This window comes from Caretta caretta, chromosome 3, assembly GCF_965140235.1.
Source record: "Caretta caretta isolate rCarCar2 chromosome 3, rCarCar1.hap1, whole genome shotgun sequence".
In the NCBI taxonomy this organism is placed as follows: domain Eukaryota; kingdom Metazoa; phylum Chordata; order Testudines; family Cheloniidae; genus Caretta; species Caretta caretta.
Genome location: NC_134208.1, coordinates 160,671,562 through 160,691,248, shown reverse-complemented (window position 1 = coordinate 160,691,248; position 19,687 = coordinate 160,671,562). Strand labels below are relative to the sequence as shown.

Here is a 19,687-nt window from a genome sequence, read left to right as displayed (position 1 = left end):
TGGGTTGCAGCAAAGGCGCCTATCTCCATGAGAAGGGTAGGCATTTGGACACACTCTTCTCACTGGCATCTCCCACTGGCTATCTTAGCCAACTCCCCATCTAGTGTGTAGGCTTCTGTAGACCACATTCCGAGGCACCTCTCTCCTCCATTTATCATATAGGGAGCCTAGCGCCTAACTCGGGATTTGTGGATCAGCGTTGTTCCTGAGATTGTCTGGGCGCCTAAATGTTGGTCACTGCAATGCTCTGCATCGCAACACAGATCCAGACCTTAGAGCTATTATGACCAACAAGAATTTCAGACTGAATTGAAGCCTCTGCCTATAACAGTCTCTGCATTAGCTCCATCTGTGAAACCGCCCACCCCTTCAGCAAAGCTATTTATCCAGCATACATAATGACGCACGTTATTTCCCAACATCTACTCATCTTTATGGTAAGAATGCAAAACACGCAAAGGGGACCAATTATGTTGCAGAAAGATATGCTATTTTAGAAAATGTGCTAGCTCTTCATCGCAACACAACAGTACAAATTGCACTCCCACAGGCCTTCAACAGATGGAAGGTGAGACAGTTTTATATGGATCATTTAATTCTCTGACTTTAACCCTGTCACTACTTCTGCATTCATTTCTAAGGTGCCATCAGTTTACCTGTACGTAGAGGTAATTCATTATACTCTTGCTATGTATGCATTGCACTGGCTGGAGCAGAAGAGAGTATGAGACTGGTGCCAAGGGGTTCGGTCAGATTGTTTTATTGTGGAAGGAAGAGATAAGATAGGGAAGAAGCAGAGGAAAATATAAAAGTTACCACAAAAGGAATTAAAAAAGGGGGATGGGGAAGAAGGGGCTGGAAGATGCTTAAGGATCACCTTCCTATTTCTCACTCAGCAGCATGGATGAAGATATTTATGCCCATAAGAGTCCCACCATCACACCAAGGAGACGACCGCTCTCCTAAAGTGTCACGCTTGGTACATTTTGGTTCAATGTCATTCTTGGTTGCTATACATTTAGACAGATGTTAAAAAATACTCTTTTAAACAGACTCCAAAATCTCATCATTTAAATATGATTTTTGCTGGTACAAAACAGTGTTAGTCATCAAAAGGGCGATCGGACAAAAGAAGCTGCAAAAAAGTGCAAGAGATTGTTTTAAGGTTTGCTATTATTTATGCTCCCAAGTGTTTTTAGCACTATTTGGGCTCCAGTTCGTTTCTGTTCCTATCCATTCAGAGTGTTTACACTACAGAGGAGATTTTCAAGGGGCTGTTTAGGCACCAATTCACAGTGGGCCACTAACTGCTCTGTGTCTTTTAAAATCTCCTCCTACATCCCCCCGGATTAATGTCATTATTAGAAACGAGAGCCTGTAGGGCAACAAAATATGTTATAACCTTTAAAAATGCTGAGTTCTAAATCCACTATATTTGCACTCTAGAATTAAGTCACTTAACCCGTTCTAATTTAAACTGATCCATTACTTTATGTAGTAAACACGGTATGGTAAAGGTTGCAGGGATCCTTTATTTTATTAATTTAAAGCAGAATGACCAACATTTGCGTCATCATGCAATGGAAGTCTGAGCACCTACAGCAATTCATGCACTGGCACCTGTCTCAACCAACCACTGAAAGGACAGACAGAACTAGATTTTAAATGGAGGTGGCATTCAAATAAAGAAGGAACAGAACTGTTTGGGGATACTTTGGGATGATCTTCAAAGACAGGCAGTTAGCTGATAAGGGTAGTCTCTTGTACAGATTTACTATCTGGTGACAGAATGTTTACTGAATTATGATTATCTTTGAATTAAGACCTTGCTACTATATACATTGCTTATTTTTCCTCAGATTTCCAGGGGCTGATGACAATATAATTCTCCAGAAAGTTTGACTACTTTAACTACACCAATACTGATTGTGGTCTCTTTAATTACACCAATTAAAGTCACTTACTCCTGCCTTGATTTGTCTGCTGGACTAAATCAACCCTCATCATTGCCTCCTCAATGGGGAGGAAAGAGTGACAGGAATGGGAGAAGAGACATTAGCTTCCCTGGAACAAGCAAACCACCTCAGCCTGAGATACTCAAGTGTAATCTCCTTATAAATGGAGATTCTCTTCCTGTTTATGGATTCCTATTTGTTTCAGTCAGCTTCCAGGGTTTGTGATAGGAAGGGTGTTTTTAAATTGACAATATGCTGCATCATAAGAATACAATTCCCCAATTCTGCAAATACACTTGTGAATAACATTATATACATGAATAATCCCACTGAGTTCAGTGGGTCTATGCAGCGGTGTAAAGTTACTCATAACACATAGTGTTGGCCCTGATTTTGCAAGCACTTAAAGAGCAAGGCCATATATGCATGGAACACACATACACACTGCAATCTAAGATACTTATAGGAAAGCATGAATGGAGACTGTTTTAAGCACAAGAATTCCCAACACATTTTATTTACTTGTAGTCTGCCATTTTAAGAAATAACCAATAGAGCCCCAAATGAACCATTGTTGGTTAATACCAAATATTCAGAGATACTATTACTTCTCACTTGGCCCAACTGGAACATGGGGATTAAGGAACTCCCTCTTCCCACAGTCAGAGGTTCTGTGCCAAAAGCAAAACCTTTCCATCCCTTCATTCAGCTTCAGCTGTATTCAGTTTAGGCCTTGCCTTCACTAGGAAGGAAGATGAGTTTTTAAACCCATGTTAGAACCATAGGTTAGACATAGCACTTTATATTTTAACACAAGTTAGCTGGTAGGGGTCAATTTTAAAGTATTAAAAACACACCTTTTTTACCTAGTGTGGACACACCTTTAATAAACTACAAATGTCTCTTGGTAATTCCTACTTCAGTGTCAATGGGAGAATATCCTGAAAGCAAGCAAAACCAGTTTATTTTGTGAACATGGGCACTCATCCTCTTGGAGCTTGGGCGTTTTAAAAAAGAAAATGGATGTGGAAAATCTTAGGGCCGCAGCAGGGGTCTGTGTCTAGACAAAATTTAGGAACTCTAATTTGCTAAGAATTGTTAATGAATTTGTTACATAGAAGTTGCAAACTCACACTGAATAAGTTAGAGAGAACAAAACAATTTAGCTTATTCAGTCCCTCCTCCTGCCAAACAGGCCAGTTCCACCCATAACATCTATAATTCTCAGAGTGAAACAAACTCAATGTTCAGGGACTGTTGTGCATCTGAAGATAATTCAGACTGGCGGCTGGTTAAATCCTTAATAAAAAGTCAGGAGAACTATCTAATGCAAGAAGAAATGGGGGGTGGGAGGAGTAAGGGAAGTGTATGGCAAACCCTTCCCTCCAAAGGCCAAACGCCACTGTCCCTTTAAATGTGTGGAATGTTTCACCAATAACCTACCTGTTCCCCAGCAGTTCATGCCCCAGTGCACTGGACAGCCCCCAACAAGCCCTGCCCCGCAAGCCTAGCGCCTATCAGGGCTCGCCGCTCTTATAACTTAGATAATATTTTTACTTCCCAGTCCAAGAGACACAGACAAGGTTTTCATCTCGAGGCCAAAAGACCAAAAACATCAAGACAGTTGATCATGGCCTTTGATAGGCCAAGAAACTACTGACACTTGATCCTAACCTGGGGCACTTTTCCCTACAAGGTTCGCTCTTCTCCCCCGGAGGGCTCGTTACACTGATCTCAGCGTGAAACCGGAGCAAGCAGAATAGCTGTAAACACTGAGATTAGAGGCGGGAGGAAAATCCCCCAACACAAACCAGCCCAGATTCGGACCAAGCATAGGGCTAATCTGATGGTCTCCCCCAGCTCCTCCGTCTCTGCCTCCACAATGGCAGGATCCATTTTCTCTTCCGATGTTTACTGGCGCTATCAGATCCTTCCCTAGATAAGGAGTCAGCTCCATTTAATGACCCGTCTCCAAGCAGCACCGCCCCATCGTACATACTGAACCGGGGGGCGAGGTACACGCGGCTGATCCCCCCTCCCGAAAACCGCCAAGTTACCATGGAGGTACCGAGAGATCCTGGAGTCAGAAGCAAAAGGCAACTTCCAGTCCGAGCTTCCCCCCCTTCCAACTTTCTCCACGAAACTCCCTCTGGCCTGGCTCTGCCCACGCTTGGCCCCAGCCCATGTTGGGGCCAACGAGTCACATTCGCTGATCGCGGCGCCCCCGAGACTGAACAATACGGGATGGGAGCAGAGTCCAGGTCCAGCCCCAGCCCCACGTGTCCCCCTTACCTCCCCCCCCCCGGCACTGCCCGCCCACGCACCCCCCGAGTCCGCCTCCCCCCCGCGCGCTCTTTCCCGCCGGGACCCCGGACTCACCGGCATCATCTTGGAGCCGAACCGCATGGAGGCGGATGGTGCCGGGTCGCCCCGCCCGAGACCGAGGAGACCACTGGCCGGGGCCTGGGGAGGCGGAGCGGCCTGCGGTGCCCGCCGCAGCGCACAGGGGGCCGGGCAGAGCTGGGAACCTGTTGCGAAGAGGAGCCCGGCCTGCGCCGCACTCTGCCGGATCCCCGCCGGGGCCTGGCGTCCGCCCCCGCTCAGCCCCAGCGCCGCCGCTTTGTCTCCTCGGCGACCCGCTCTCCCCGCCGCCGCCGCCGCCCCCGGCTCCACTCTCCGAAACTAACCCCAAAGCCCAGCGATTGGCGAGGAGCAGCCGACAGCCCCAACCCCGCCCGGATCCTACCCCCAGGAGGGGCCGGCACAGGGAGGGCCAGCTCCCGCCTAAGCCCTCCCCCTCCCCCAGCACGCTAGACAGCAGCGGGCTTTGCCTTGTGTGGGACAGGAGGGAAGCTGCCCGAGACCGCCTTTTATGCGGCTCATCCCCCTCCCTCACAGAGAGCCCCCCCTTGAGGGCTCATCCCCCCTCTGATGGGGCGTCCCTCCCTGCTGGCTCATCCCGGCCCCTCCTCCAACTCTCTGGGCCCCATTCCACCCCCCCTCTTTGCTGAAGCTCGCTCAGTCTCTGGACATCTCTGCGCCACCCTCCCTGACGGTCCTTCGCCATGACCAGATGGACATTTTCATTATAATTCACTCCGTCCCTCGTTAAAATCAGAAATCGCTCAGGCAGATTTGGATTTCACACGCAGTTGCTGAACCAGCCCTGCCTTGCTGACGTACTCCTGTGGCTCTTGAGGGCACCTGCAGAGAGGATAAGTTTTACCTTTGGCATAATCACTTTCTCACTTCTCGTATTTTGAGTGTGCCCATTCCTATGTATATACATGACAATGGATTCCCCACCCCTAAGGTATCTATTTATTAATTGAATTCAAACCCTGCCCTGGGGGCAAGAACTGGAAAGTCGGTACTTACTATTCACCCCCTTATCTCTGTGATCGCACAATCTATTCACTCTATTCAGCCATGATCACTTTCAGAACCCCTGCTTCAATGAACTAAAAGATACCTGTAAATGCATCTAGCTAGATGTTCCCCTGATTTTAAGGATCGTTGGAGGGCAAAGTGCAAGATTATCTCGAGTGCAGGGATTCCCACAGCCCCACTGACTTCCAGGGGTCTCCACTTTTGCAGAGGCCAAGGCTTAAAAACATCTTTATTAAAGGGATATGGCAAGATGATAAAATTAAAATCCTCATACTGTTAACAGCAATGCCGTAGGTTATTAAATTACAGTAACACCTGTAAAAAGAAAAGGAGTACTTGTAGCACCTTAGAGACTAACCAATTTATTTGAGCATGAGCTTTCGTGATGAAGTGAGCTGTAGCTCACGAAAGCTCATGCTCAAATAAATTGGTTAGTCTCTAAGGTGCCACAAGTACTCCTTTTCTTTTTGCAAATACAGACTAATACGGCTGTTACTCTGAAACCTGTCAGTAACACCTGTAAGTCCCAACTGAGACAGGGCCAAGTTGTTATAGGCACTGTACAAACCCACAACAGCGGACAGTCCCTCCCCTAAAAATCTTATAATCTAAACAGACAAGACATATAGGTGAAAGGGAAAACAGAGGTGAAGTGACCAGCCCAAAGTCACAGAGCACTTCAGCAGCAGAGCCAGAACTCAGGTTTCAGAGTACCAGCCGTGTTAGTCTGTATTCGCAAAAAGAAAAGGAGTACTTGTGGCACCTTAGAGACTAACCAATTTATTTGAGCATAAGCTTTCGTGAACTACAGCTCACGTCATCGAGCCAGAACTGGATCCCTTATCTCCTGACTTTATTTTGCAGTGTCTTACCTCCTAGACCATGCTGCCTCCTATCTATGCTCTCCTTTTACTTTTTTCATATTACTCACTTTGGCTAGTGATATTAAAATGGTTAATTTTACCTTTGTTACCTAGTTACTTTTACTTTCCAATTCTATTCTGTTATGTCTAAGTTCAAAACCTTGCAGGGCAATGTTTAAATATAAAAACAAACAAAAAGAAACCATATCTTTCCATGTTTTTTTTATCATTTATTTTCTTTACAAAATCAAAGGCCCTACCTTGCAAGGCCCTATGAGTACAAGAGTCCACCTACACAGAGAAGCTTGAAGGATGGGGCATAAATTACTGGCCTAAATCATTTGGTAGTGTAACTTTAAAGATCAAGAAAAAGGCTGGAAATTGAAGGTGTGGTAAGTCAGTCACCCTTTAGGACTCTGCAGAAAATGCTGGTCTTCATACCCATTATTTCTAGAAATTAAACATTTTTAATAATTTTAGACAGGAATCCCCAAATGCAAGGAGAATAACAATAATACTCAGCATATATATACCAGTTTCACGTTCAAAGTGGTGTAGAAAATTTAACCATATTATTAGAGCATTAATCCTCATAACCTGCCTGTGAGGTAATGAAGCGTTTTTATTCCTGTATTACAGATAAAGAAACTGACATAAAGTTTACATTTTATTTTTTAATTCATTTTTTAAAATTACAGTTTTCTAAAAGCACCCTTTAAACATATGTATGTAATATAAATTATGTCCTGGAAATCATATCCACATAACAAGTCATGGCAGAGCTGGACTTAGTTTTCAGGAACTCTTGACTCTAGTCCCAGCTCTGTGCTCAGTCCATTAAAATATGCTGTCTCTGTAGAAAAAAACCACATAGGACGGAAAAGGGAACATAACACAGAAGAAGGCAGGACAGTTCACAGGGTGCTGAAGGGAAGAGAAAAGACAAAAATGTAGAAACTAAGAAACTTGGTCCTGATTTTTTTTACATCTGCACAGGAGGAGGAAGCGTCCTGGCATATAGCAGGAAATTAATTGAACATATGGAAAGCTGCTCCATTCTGCTGATTCTGTCATCTTCTCTAGGGCAGCCAGCTTGCTGCTGCGTCAAGCACTTTACACACAGTGACACGCAGGCATTACACATCTGCAGGATCATCTTGGCAAACAGAGAGACGCACAAATATTTGTCCTTAAGAGTCAGTAGATTTCAAAGGTGGTGAAAAAGCTCATATAAAAATGTTTCCTAAATGAACAGTCATCTGAAGGGTGAAGGTGACTCTGGGACACACATCTTTCCACAATCCCTTAATAGTCAAATATTCCCTTACCATGTGTTTGTTATTATAGATGACTGTACTACTCCAATGCATTTTTCATGGCACTAAAGACTGCCTCTGTGGAAGACATAGGAGAGGTGTACAGGCTTTATCACCCATCTGAAATCATCCTTTCAGACAGGGCTAGTGCTCTGTTTGTAGCAATAGTAAGTAAAAGTTCAGAGGCGAGTTAGAAAATAAATTGCCAACTTTATTTAATTAGAGCTTAGCTAAAGTGTGTGTATGAGGAAGGTGGAGAAAAGTTGAGGCTTCCAGAGAACTCCAGCCTATTAACCCTCTAGTAGGGCATTGAGTGGCAACAGATCCAACCAATGAAACACAAATTTTGAGCATTACATCATCTACTCAGACTCTCACTGGACATACCAGGAGGACATGACACTGTTTCTTAGCAACTTCTTGGAGCTGCTGAAAGCTGGCATTAACCTTTTCATGGGTGTTAGTTACCACACTCCTCCCAGTTGTCTGATCAATTCTAGCCTATTTTTAAAATAATACAATAAATAATAAAATAAAACGTTCTTGCTACAGATTCAGTCTATGTAGAAAGAAAAGGAGTACTTGTGGCACCTTAGAGACTAACCAATTTATTTGAGCATGAGCTTTCGTGAGCCACAGCTCACTTCATCAGATGTTTACCGTGGAAACTGCAGCAGACTTTATATATATATATATATGTGTGTATATAAAGTCTGCTGCAGTTTCCACGGTAAACATCTGATGAAGTGAGCTGTGGCTCACGAAAGCTCATGCTCAAATAAATTGGTTAGTCTCTAAGGTGCCACAAGTACTCCTTTTCTTTTTGCGAATACAGACTAACACGGCTGTTCCTCTGAAACCAGTCTATGTAGAGGCTTCCTAGTTCATTGAGTTCTGATTGATAGATTAGCCCTATTATCAACAAGCCTGAACAATCCTTTGATTTTTTTTTGGTTCAGTAACAATGCATATATTTTTCTGTGATTATGGGGAAGATTCAGCATATCTCAATTTAGAAAACTGTGGCTTCCTAGGACTTCATAGCTGTACACATCACCACTCAAAACTTCATGACAACAGATCATCTTGCTCCAAAAGAATAAACTCTCTACCACTTGAGCTGCAGGATATTCTCCACTATCTTGTACTGTCAGTGTGGAGCATTGTGGGAAGGCTCCTGAAAGCCACTAACAGTCAGCATAAACAACACAAGTGTCTGCACTGACACTGCAACCACCTAACTACATCAACCTTGACGCTATGCCGCTCATGGAAGTGGAGTTATTAAGTCAGTGTAGCTGGGCAGTTACAAAATTTAAATGTAGAACACTTCCATAGTTAGGTCAACGTAACCTGCCTTGTGTCAACCTAACTCTAGTGTAGCCCCGACCTGATTTTTATCTTTTCTACACACAACTAAAGTCCCTCTGCTAAGGAGTTGGAGTCCTCATCAAGCATCATTTGTTTCAGGTTTAGTCCAAGCTGTGTGACTCATATGCCACCTAGCAATTCCTTTTAGATCAGGGTCCCCACTACAACAGAAGAGGGCATTATTAACCAACTTTGCAGGCAACAGACTAGACACGCATGAAATGAATTGTCCACAACAATATATTAATTCCAGGAAAGATCAGTTTGATAGCTATAAGAAAAGGAGTACTTGTGGCACCTTAGAGACTAACCAATTTATTTGAGCATAAGCTTTCGTGAGCTACAGCTCACTTCATCGGATGCATACTGTGGAAACTGCAGAAGACATTATATACACAGAGACCATGAAACAATACCTCCTCCCACCCCACTCTCCTACAGACTAACACGGCTGTTACTCTGAAACCTTTGATAGCTATGGAGAAGATCACTCCCTCCTTCAGAGAGCCCAGTGGAAGGGGGCTGAAAACTCTGCAAGGTTCATCTCACAGAGTTTTCAAGAAATTGTCCCCCAGTGGGAAGGAGTCTGTGGGCTGCAGAATCGACAGGGTGGCAAAGCCTCCTCATCCTGCATATCTAGGGGTTCCATGAAGAAGAGAAGGTTAGATCCATGGAAGTTGGAGCCATCCTGCCTATTCAACTGCCTCTTTGTGATGCTTCTCTGGCCTCACTTCTGGCAGCATAGCTCTAGAAAGAGCCATGGTTCAATTGTCTGTGTCCCTATGCAGCTACTCAGAAGCAGTAAGGGAAGGGATCCTGTAGAAGTTAATGCTTCTGGAATAGCTTGTATAGAATCCAAAGGAGGGGTGACAATGCAGAAACGCCATCCCTATTCTCTTTATGCTTTTAGGAGGAATCCACTTGATATCAACCCTATTCACTTACATAAGCAGAAGGGTGATCTGGGCTGCTAGTGGGCATCAGTTGTAACAGTAGCCGCCGGAGTCAATGGAGTGCTATATGATAGGGGCCTAATCTTTTGTTGCCCTGACCCATACAATACGGGTCCAAGAAATAAAAATCAGTTTCTTACCAACACTCCTGCCTTTCACACCTTTGCCACACCTGTGACAACTCTATAGTTTCTGTTATTGAATGCATTCCTTCAGCATCAGATCAGTAAAGTCTCATCTTCAGATCTGTAAATTCTACATCTTCTCATCCTGCAACCTGTCAAATACTGAGTCCAAGTTGCTCAAGTGCATCTCTGCAGCTTCTCTCCACAGCTCTTCTAATCCTTTGCTGTATCTTGTCCATAATGTGTTGAAAAATCACTGCTAGGCTTGCCAGCTGGTTATACTGGGAGATAACCTCTTTAATGGCAATATGCTGAGTCTGATTCTTATGTCTCTTAGAAGAGAGTAAATAAGGAGTTAGTCTGTTCAAATGAATGGAATAATATCATGTAAAATTAGTACAGGAGCAGATTCAGGCCTGGTGTTTTACATTTACTATCCAGCGCCACCTGTTGTTAAGTCTGTGTCAAGTCTAATATGGTGAACTCGCTTCAATTTTTCCTGGTGGCTGAGGGTACAGAGATCCAGGAGAGGGATGGAGGGTAGGGGGAAAGGGTTGCTGGAAGGAGAATGGTGGGAGGAGGGCTCAGTTAAACTCAAGAGGCTTGAGGCACAGCATTCCAAGGGTGGAAAAGTCCAAACACGCATGTATCCCTTTTGTCTCCTTTTTCTCTGTTTGCCATGTCTGTAGGTGCCATTTTCACTTTCTTTGCAAACAGGTGAATTAAGAGATTTCACTGAACCACTGGAAAAAGAAAACCTGTATAATCCACACTGCTCTCACCCAGCTTCACTAAGCCACCAGCTGATCTCTAGTGCTTCTTACAGGTATTTTTAATTTATTATTTATATGCTCAATTTTTGGTATCCAGATTATTTTAGAAAATAAATAGTGATACTTGGCCAGATCATCCTCCTCCCATAGAAGTTGTGGGAGGGACAAGATGCAGGGAGATTCTGTTTTTTTGATTGTGGCGGCAGAGTTTGCCCCTCAGAAGTTAAGAGGAAGGAGAATCTCCAGAATCTTCACCTTTCTGAGATCCATTTAGATCCCAGGAGATGGGCTAGGGGCCAGGGTCAGCCACAAAGCACTGTCTCTGCACCAGCTCTGGAGCCCCATGCTACCCATCTGGTTACTTTTTGGAGCCAGATTCCTCTGGCCTCCACCACCCCTAGAACCCTTCCTCAAGTGGCATGCCTTGAACTGTATTAAATGGACCCCATTGTCAATAGGATGAATCTAGCATATCCAATTCCTACCTCCTGCCCTCTACATATGGGGATCCCAGGCAGTGTGAAGTACTCTCTATTGGGTCTAAGGAGTATTATAGAGGTAACTGTTTAATTCCATACCTGTGCTGATTGAAAGGGGAAGATCCACTCTGTGGGACAACTGAACCTACTCTCCTCAGCTGTAGTGCACTTTCTATTGCTCAACGCATCAGTAAATACCTCATGAAGAATCTATCAGTTATTGTGCTTTTGGTTGGATGGTTTGGTTTTGTTGAAGGATTTATTGGATGACCATTTGAAGCACTCCTGTGTGGTGTGTCATAAATACCCACTTGAGATAAAAACAGGAATAGCTGTGCTGAAGATTATGCTGAACGAAAATCCAGACAGAAAATAGAACTCTATGTGACATTCTCAGCCCAAACCAAACAAAAACTGTTTTTCTCAGCAATAGGAATGGCCAGATCACACAATGTTATCACACCTGAAAGAGCAAAGGCTTGTCTTGTATTTTGTATTGTCATTTGCACCTGTACAAAGTGGGTATAAAATGCTACCAATCTGATCTGGTATCACAATAGACCCACTTAGCACTTATGTGAATGGCTACACAACAAAGCAGCATTTGATTCTTTGGATCTTTAATCGGAAAAGTAAGTAGCAGTACATTAGACTGGAGAACTTTAGAAACCATTTATCTCATAACCTAGAAGATTATCTCTGTAAAGTGCCATGTGTTTCCATGGTGCAATACACAAATGTCAAATCATAATAACAACAGTGACTAAGCTAATAGCTATTTACAAGTGAAGAGCCAGCAGCACCCAGAAACTACTGTAGAAATTGTATAGAGCTAGGCTGTAATACATTCTGCTCTTGGTTTGAGATTTCTGTGAAGATTTTAAATGGAGATTTCATAAATGCAGAGGATGAATTGTCAGTACCACTACACACACACAGCATTCATAATGTATATAGTTTTTCACTTCTTCCAACCTAAAAAGAGATGAGTGAGCTTCCATGAACCAAAGTTTCTGCAAACACTCTCAAAGTATTTGTTAGATTAAAATCCTAGTTTTCTACCCGTAACTCTACTCTCTGTAATTTAAAGCCATGGCTTTTTTTCACAAGTAATTCAATATACAAATCAAACATTTTCCGAACTAAAGAATGCTTATGCTGTGTATTAAGGACAGAAGAAATAAATTTCCCCTACACCAGCCCTTCTTCCCCCCCCCCCCCCCCCGAAGTTGGTTTGACACAAATGGGTGCCCTGTATGTAGCATATATAGTGTATTTTTCCTCCCTCTCTCTGTTGCTTGCTTCTCAGTACTGAATTGTATTCACTGGACCAGATTAATTCTGGGGTCTATGCCAACTTTTCTCAGCACAGACCCTGGCAGAAGGCCCTGTGCAACAGAAAGTCTGTTTGGAGCAATTGAAGCAGTCCAAGGGAGCACAAAGTCCTTTCTGCCTGGAGGCACCATCTAGCCCCAGAAGTAGAGTTGACACTTGGCCAGTGAGGAGGAGTGGTTAGGCCAGCTGAGGAATGTGCTGAATGAGCATATCCCTTATTTAGCCTGTGACTGAAACTGCACAACCCCCAGCAAAAACCACAAGGTACTGATTGGACACAAACTGGTGCTCAGTGTACACCCGAGCTGAGTATTCATGAGATGTGGCGAGCAACTTAATACTGAAACTTTATTCCTACCCCCCTACCTACTTCCTCTCTCCCATTCCAAGCACCAGTTACCTCCCTTAACTCACATGAGCATTCCAATGAAGTCAAGAGAAGAAGGAGACAGTGAAATCTGTTGTTTCACAGCATACACACACAGAAGTTAGATAAAAACATAAAATACTCTTGCTGGAAGCTTGCAACAAACACTACTTTATTCTTAGAATTCAGAACAATAACAAATAAGAATCCAAAATCAGAGAGAGAGAAAGCAGGCTGCTCCCTAAAATGCAGAGGCACAGCTCACTCTGACCTTGTTTGTCACTCTAGGCTGGCTCGCTACGCACAGAGTGAATCTGATCACATGCTTCCCTACAGAGCCCTAGCAAAACCCCTGGGAATGTAAAGTGCTACATCATAATTTTAACACAATTTTCAGAATACCACAAAATCAATGAGTTTTGTATGCAAAAGGAATGCAGGATCAGGCCCAAAATAGTTTTCTTAGGCCTGTACCACACTTAAAAATGAGATAATCGTCACTCAATGCTGTGAAAAATGTTGCATCGAGCACCAGTTAGGTCAGCCTAACCCTCAGTGTGGATGCAGCTTGGTTAATGGAAGAATTCTTCTGTTGACCTACCTACTGCTTCTCAGAGAGATGGATTAACTACACTGACAGAAAAAAACCTTCAGTTGATGTAGGAAGCATCTACATTAGGGTGCTACAGCAGCACAGCTGCAGTGCTGTACTGTGCCACTGTAGTATAGACACGGCCTTTAAAGGTCTGCAGGTTTGGATCCTTAGGTTAATATATTCTCGTCAATTTACATATTCTCTTCATATATTTTCATATTGACATATCCTCCCAGTGCTCATCACCAAATGATATTCTGTTTTGGCTTCATGTTACAGCAACCTGCTACAAGATCAGGAATGGACTGTAATAATCCCAAACCCAGTGTGTAACTCTATTCTGGATGGCTCATACCTGCCTCTGACAGATGATTGATGGCCTGTCTTTTTCTTACACTTTGGCAACACTCAAACAGCTTGTCATGCCAATAAAGCCTGATTCAGCTGATGACCATCAAAGGCATTTCCTGTCTGTCCTTTTTAGGGCCAAATTCTTTTCTCAAATACATTAATGTAAATTTAAAGTAACATGCTGAAGCCAAAGGAATTACTCAGGATTTACACCAGTGTAGCTGACAGAATTATTGGGCCCTTAATTAGGAAATCAGACAATCTTTTCCTGTTTTTGTGAACGCTCTAAGAAAAGAGGTGGAGAGCGAGCAAAAGCCATGTAAGTTAATACCTCCTCATATTTCTCCTTCCTATTTCTGTAGATACTGCTTCACTGTTTTTCTGAGTCAATGCCTCTTTAGTTAATTGTACTTTTCCCAGCATACTGTAAGCACTAAATCTTTAGATCGTAAACCTTTCAGGGCAGGGATTGTTTATTTTTTTGTGATCACACAGAGCCCAGCACAATAGGGCCTCAATCCCAATTGCACCCTTGGGTATTACCATATTTACTACTATTAAACAAGTGATAACTTCCTCTGTTGCACAATATACACTGAACCCATCTCCTTCCACACACCAGACCTGTTCCTCAGCATTGGGCCTATCTGGAAATGAACTTGAATGGTTCAAAGGCCTTGGAGTGGCCCTCTACACAGAACTGGATTTCACACCTTTGTGAATAAAGGCATGTAGTTTCCCAAACTGACCATAAGGTGTCCCCACAAATCCACTCCAGTTAATATGTAACTAGGGTTGGACTGTTCAGTACTTGATGGCAGTAAGTTGGATTTGCAAAGAACATCCAGGGTGATGTGGGAAGTGGTGTTGGTGATTCTATAGATGACACTCCTCCATTGAATCAGTATCAAACCAATGGCCAGTTGGTTTTGGATCACTGTCTTGACCTTTCCGATGAGACATAAAAACAGTATCTGGGTAAATTCTCAGTTGGGTAATTGTGACCTATGCCCCTTAAACTCAGTTCTTATCTGTGGTCATTAGGCATTTCCTAGGTGTCTGGAGGCCTGCAGTTTTAATATTAACACTCCTTAGAGGAAAGGACCCTTTTGACCACAAATCCAGAGAAAGGTGGGCTCCAACAACCTTTTCTTCCTTACCTCATCTTGGAGGTTGAAGGTTTCTAGCCCTGCCCAGCGTAGTTTGCATCAATTTCTCAAATACCAATCTTAAACCACCTGAATTGTAGAAAAACAAAATTTGTTGAAAAAGAGAGAGAAAATCAGACTGAGCAAAAGAAAGTGTTTGCATGACATGTCCAGCCTGAAGCTGCAGAAGCTAATTAAGATCAGTCCAATCCATGTTGTTTTAATTAAGAATCACAATCTTACATTTATAGAGAATGCATTTTCTCCTTCCCTGGCTAGTCTTTTTCTACCTGTTCTGTTCCAGTCTGAGACCCAGCCCTCCGGTCTCTGGGTGGGCATGATACATCTCCCACCTGTTTTGCAATTTTGCTTTCCTTTTCAGATTTCTTTGATGTTTCTGATCTATTATCATATGCAACACCAAACCCAAATGACATCTGTATTGATTAATTTATCTGTAATATAGCATTGCCTAAAGGCCTCTACCAGGTTGGGAACCTCTCGTACTGTGTGCTATACGGATACGGCTATCTAGTAAAAGAAGTCCCTGCCCCAAAGAACATACAATTTTAAAGACAAGCTACAACAGCTGGATGAAACAAACAAAGCAGGGAGTGTGTGAGTAAGGACAAGGAAACAGTAACATGATGTTTTTGCATACACTACTTGTGTTTGGATCGTAGGTGTAACAAACAGATGAGGGGCAGTATTCTCAGTTTGCCATGTGCCTAGTCAGCTGGCATTGTTCTGTAGGCATGTTAATGGCTAGGCAGGTATACCTTGGTGTTCTGCAGAGCGAGGGTATTACTGCCTGTGTCTCATGCCATGGCCAGAGTCATTCACTATTGTATTCACTCCTTTGAATAAACAGTTTAGATTCCAAATTTTTTAATATGTATTTTACATCTTAGGACTTGTACACACCCAAATTTGCACCAGTTTAACTGAAACTGGTTTACTTAAACCAGTGAAAACCCCTATGTGAATATGTATTTTGGTATAAGAGTGGTTCATTTTGGTTCAATTTAAACCTGTTCCCAATTAAACTAATGTGAACCAACATAAGCCACTAAAAGTTTAAAAAAAACAAACCAAACACTATGCGTAGAGGGTTGCACCAGTTTAATTAAGCTGGTGCAATTCTCAGTCTAGATAAACTTTTGCTTCCAAATAAGCATCTTATCTGCATACTTTTTCACATTAAACGTCTTGGCAGGAGGTGTCACCCTGAGGAGTTTAAAATGAAATGGACTGTACTATATTATATTTCTCTCCACACTAATTCTACTCTGTATCTACTCTATACTGCATACAAAAAACAATGTTAACAGCATGCTAGGGTTGCAAAGTCAAGCATTCAAAAATTAGGCAGCCAGGAGGAGCAATTATAGGAAAAGTTTGTTCAGCCCCTGCAGCCCTTGGTTGGAGCATGTTCAGTTGCTCTGAGGGGCTGGCACATGGGCAGTTCGGCTGGCATGGAGGGATGGTGCATGTTCAGGGCAGATGAAATTCTCAGAATTCCTCTGTCAAATTCTAACAAGGCTAAGTATGGATGAACTGAGATTTTTTCAGAGGTTTATAACTTGGCCGAATTTGGCAGATTTTCAAAGGGACAGCAAAAGCCACATCTCTGACACGAGGGCAGCTCCCCTGTCAAATTTCATGTCCCTACTCCCAAGTATGGAGGCACTGTAGTTTCTCAAAGAACAACTGTAAATTTTTTTTTTTTTTAAGAAAACAGCCTATTTTTCCCTACCTTCCTTCCTGGAAATGACTGAACCATTTTTGCTGAACGTTACCCAAAAAATTCAGTGTGACATAGACAACCATCATCATATTATGATGTTGCATTAGCCCTAAGGCTATTGCAAGACAGTTTTAATGTCCTGCAAGCTCTGTAAAAATCTAGACCGGTGACAGCTGTAGCAGGATACAGGAAATATATCCTGCATCAATTGTAAACACTGACTGCAAAAACTGCCGGTCTATGATTTGGGATGCACTAAAACCTTTATTACCTTACATGATACTTCTAGGAGTTACTGCTGGGGTGATGGGCTCCAGAGTCTCTTACTATGGGCTCAAATGGTAAGTCACTATTAAGGCTATATTGTGGATCATCTACAGATAAGGATGATGTATTTTTTTCAAGATTAAGCACTGGATCATTTACAAATTGACCATTCTAAAATATGATACAGAAAAAAGAAAACATCACAATGTGAATCAAAACTTAAGATTCAGCAGAGTCTGAGCTTTAACTCAGCAGACTAATTACTAATTATTTGCAAAACTATATCTTAAAAACAAACTTTTCAAGTTAAGCATTCAAAACAATTAAACACATTTATAACTAATGTAAACGGCTTTTTCTTCCTAATTTTGAAAATATTAATGAGCTGTCTGCCTGAACTATATGTGCAAAGTCACAAACCTATCGTGAATCCTCATAACTGGACTGAAACCACTAAAGGTTTGTCTTGGAAAGGCTGTCAGATCCTGAAATTATAGAGGAAAAAGGGAGGCCTTGTTCTAATATTGGCTTGTAGTTTTAGACATTAGTGGGGGAAAAACAATGCAAAATGCTTCCAAATATGTACATGGCATATAATGTTCTGCTCCCAAATAGGAAATATTCATTTCAGGACACATTTTTGGAATGCCATTATGATATATATAAAGGCTTTCCCATTGTTTCTCTGCTGCTCCCAAATTACTCCTTCCTTAGCTGAATAGTTCTTCCATTGAGAAAGGCAGGTTCCCAGGATTGTCTTTGAAAATCATAGGTTAATCCCCGTCCCCTAATCATTTACCTTAGTAACCAACAAATAACTAGTTACTTTTTAATCGTAGCAGGGGAAATCCACAGGGATTTTAGGCAGCTAGAAAGTCATTAGTTACAACAAGAACCATCATGACATTTTCTAGGCCCAAAGAAAACTATATTCTAGGTGCTTTTATCCTAACCCATCCCTTTGGTGGCAGATTTTGCTGTTATTTCCATGAAATTTCATTAACTTCAGAGGTGTTACTTGTGACCAGAATTTGGTTTGTTCTGGCTATACTTTACCCGCTATATTCTCTGGATCCATAGGAGCAGTCTGAGAACTGCTCTAATTTGGGACAGCTGGCTAAGGTCCCCAATCTACCATATACTCTAACCATTCCCTGTCCTCACCCAACCCACCTCTGCCCCACGGGCTGCGGAAAGGGTAACACCTAAACCAAATGAAAAACGAAGTTCCTTGGGTTCCTTGCTGAGGTACACTGACACCTCGGTTCCCTCACTTGTGGTGGTCTCCTTGTCCTGTGCTGTTGCTACTATTCCTATGGAATTCAGGAGGTACTGTGGTACTCCTCAATTACTGCAGGCAGGCACCAGGAGCTCCTTTGTGGCTGCTAAAACAGCTCCTAGACCTGTTCCTTCTGAACCACACCCTTTGGTTCTTGCTGCTTCCACTCCGCAGAAACGGGGAAAGAACTCTGACCATGGTGGTGGCTCCTCTTGCTCCTGCCCCTCCCCAATTAGCCATTGGTACTGACAGGTTGGGGCAAGATGGTGTTAGGCTCAGAAAGGTGCTCATACAACATATGGGAACATGTTGCCAGCTGGGGACTTGTGAGTAGCCTCCACTCCCTATGTGCTGCCTAAAGAGCACAAAGAATGGATAATGGCAGAGAACTCCCCCATAATATTGACTGTGGTTCACTGACCTTTTGGAAATAGGATTTGTTCCATGTATGACCTGAAAAGAGAGCTCTGTGTACCTCAAAAGTTTGTCTCTCTCACTAAAAGAAGTTGGTCCAATAAAAGATATTACCTCAGCCACCTGGTATGTCTAATATCCTGGAACCAACACAGCTACAACTGCACTATGTATTATTGTGATACAAGTAGTGACAATCAGAAGTGGTCACCCATTTGTTTTACATGCACACACAACCCCATCTCCTATCTGTGATGGAGCAGCAGGAGGCTGGGGGACCCCATGGATGTTCAGTCTCTCCAATTTTTTGCAGGAGGCCTTGGGGCCAAAGACAAGGTGCCTGGACAGCTGGCAGTTCTGAGAGGTAGGGTGGTCCAACAGAGCCTCTTAGAGGAAGAGCCCTACAGAGGGAAGATGGGCACTTTCTTCAGAACCTGTGTGGGGCAATCCTGGAGCAATCCTGGAGCTGTCTCAAATGCCCCCCACCCCACCGCCTTCAACAAGGGCATGGTGGAGGGCAGCCAGGGGTATTTCAGCCCACAAAAGCAGGGTCTGCTGGCTGAGGGGTCTGTCCACAAAGCCATCCCTTTTGTTCTCCTTCCTTGCCCCCTAGCTCGCTGCCTGTGGGCCTCGCAATGTGAGCTCTTTGGGGACAGGCCCCCTCCTTCCTCGCCAGCGACACCCCGTAGAGGCAGCAGCTCCCGCGGGCTGAGGCGCCGGGCTGGATTTGCTGGCCCCAGAGGCTCAGCTCAGCGTAGATGACACCCCGCTTCCAGCCGCTCTCACTCACCTATTGCCACCCCCACGGCACCTCCCCGCTGGGGGCAGGGGCTAGTCACAGAGCGGGGCACACTGGGGTGCTCAGAGCGGCGGCCCCAGGCCGCTCCAGCGGCAGCACGGGGCCTGCAGGGGAATCAGGCCACTGGCGCCCAAGGGCCCGGGGGGGTCACAACTGGGGA

The 19,687-nt window shown here is 43.6% G+C and overlaps 1 protein-coding gene and 1 long non-coding RNA gene across 4 annotated transcripts in view; both read right to left on the bottom strand.

Moving 5' to 3' along the window:
- Nucleotides 1–4,621, bottom strand: part of TP53BP2 (tumor protein p53 binding protein 2) — a 68,650-nt gene extending 64,029 nt beyond the window's left edge. Inside the window, exon 1 of one of the 3 annotated variants that reach the window (XM_048843286.2) lies at nt 4,335–4,621. In XM_048843286.2, the coding sequence (XP_048699243.2) occupies nt 4,335–4,361 (27 nt within the window). In that variant the 5' untranslated portion in view covers nt 4,362–4,621. Of the gene's footprint in view, nt 1–4,012; nt 4,174–4,334 lie in introns of those variants that run through there. The other 2 variants (XM_048843287.2, XM_075127062.1) reach the window with 2 other exon arrangements.
- An 8,456-nt stretch (nt 4,622–13,077) lies between these two features.
- LOC125633678 (uncharacterized) lies at nt 13,078–19,602 on the bottom strand. Its single transcript, XR_007355688.2, has 2 exons — nt 19,519–19,602; nt 13,078–15,111 (listed from the first exon to the last, which is right to left on the bottom strand). It is a non-coding gene; the product is annotated as an uncharacterized LOC125633678 (long non-coding RNA).
- Nucleotides 19,603–19,687: the final 85 nt, after the last annotated feature.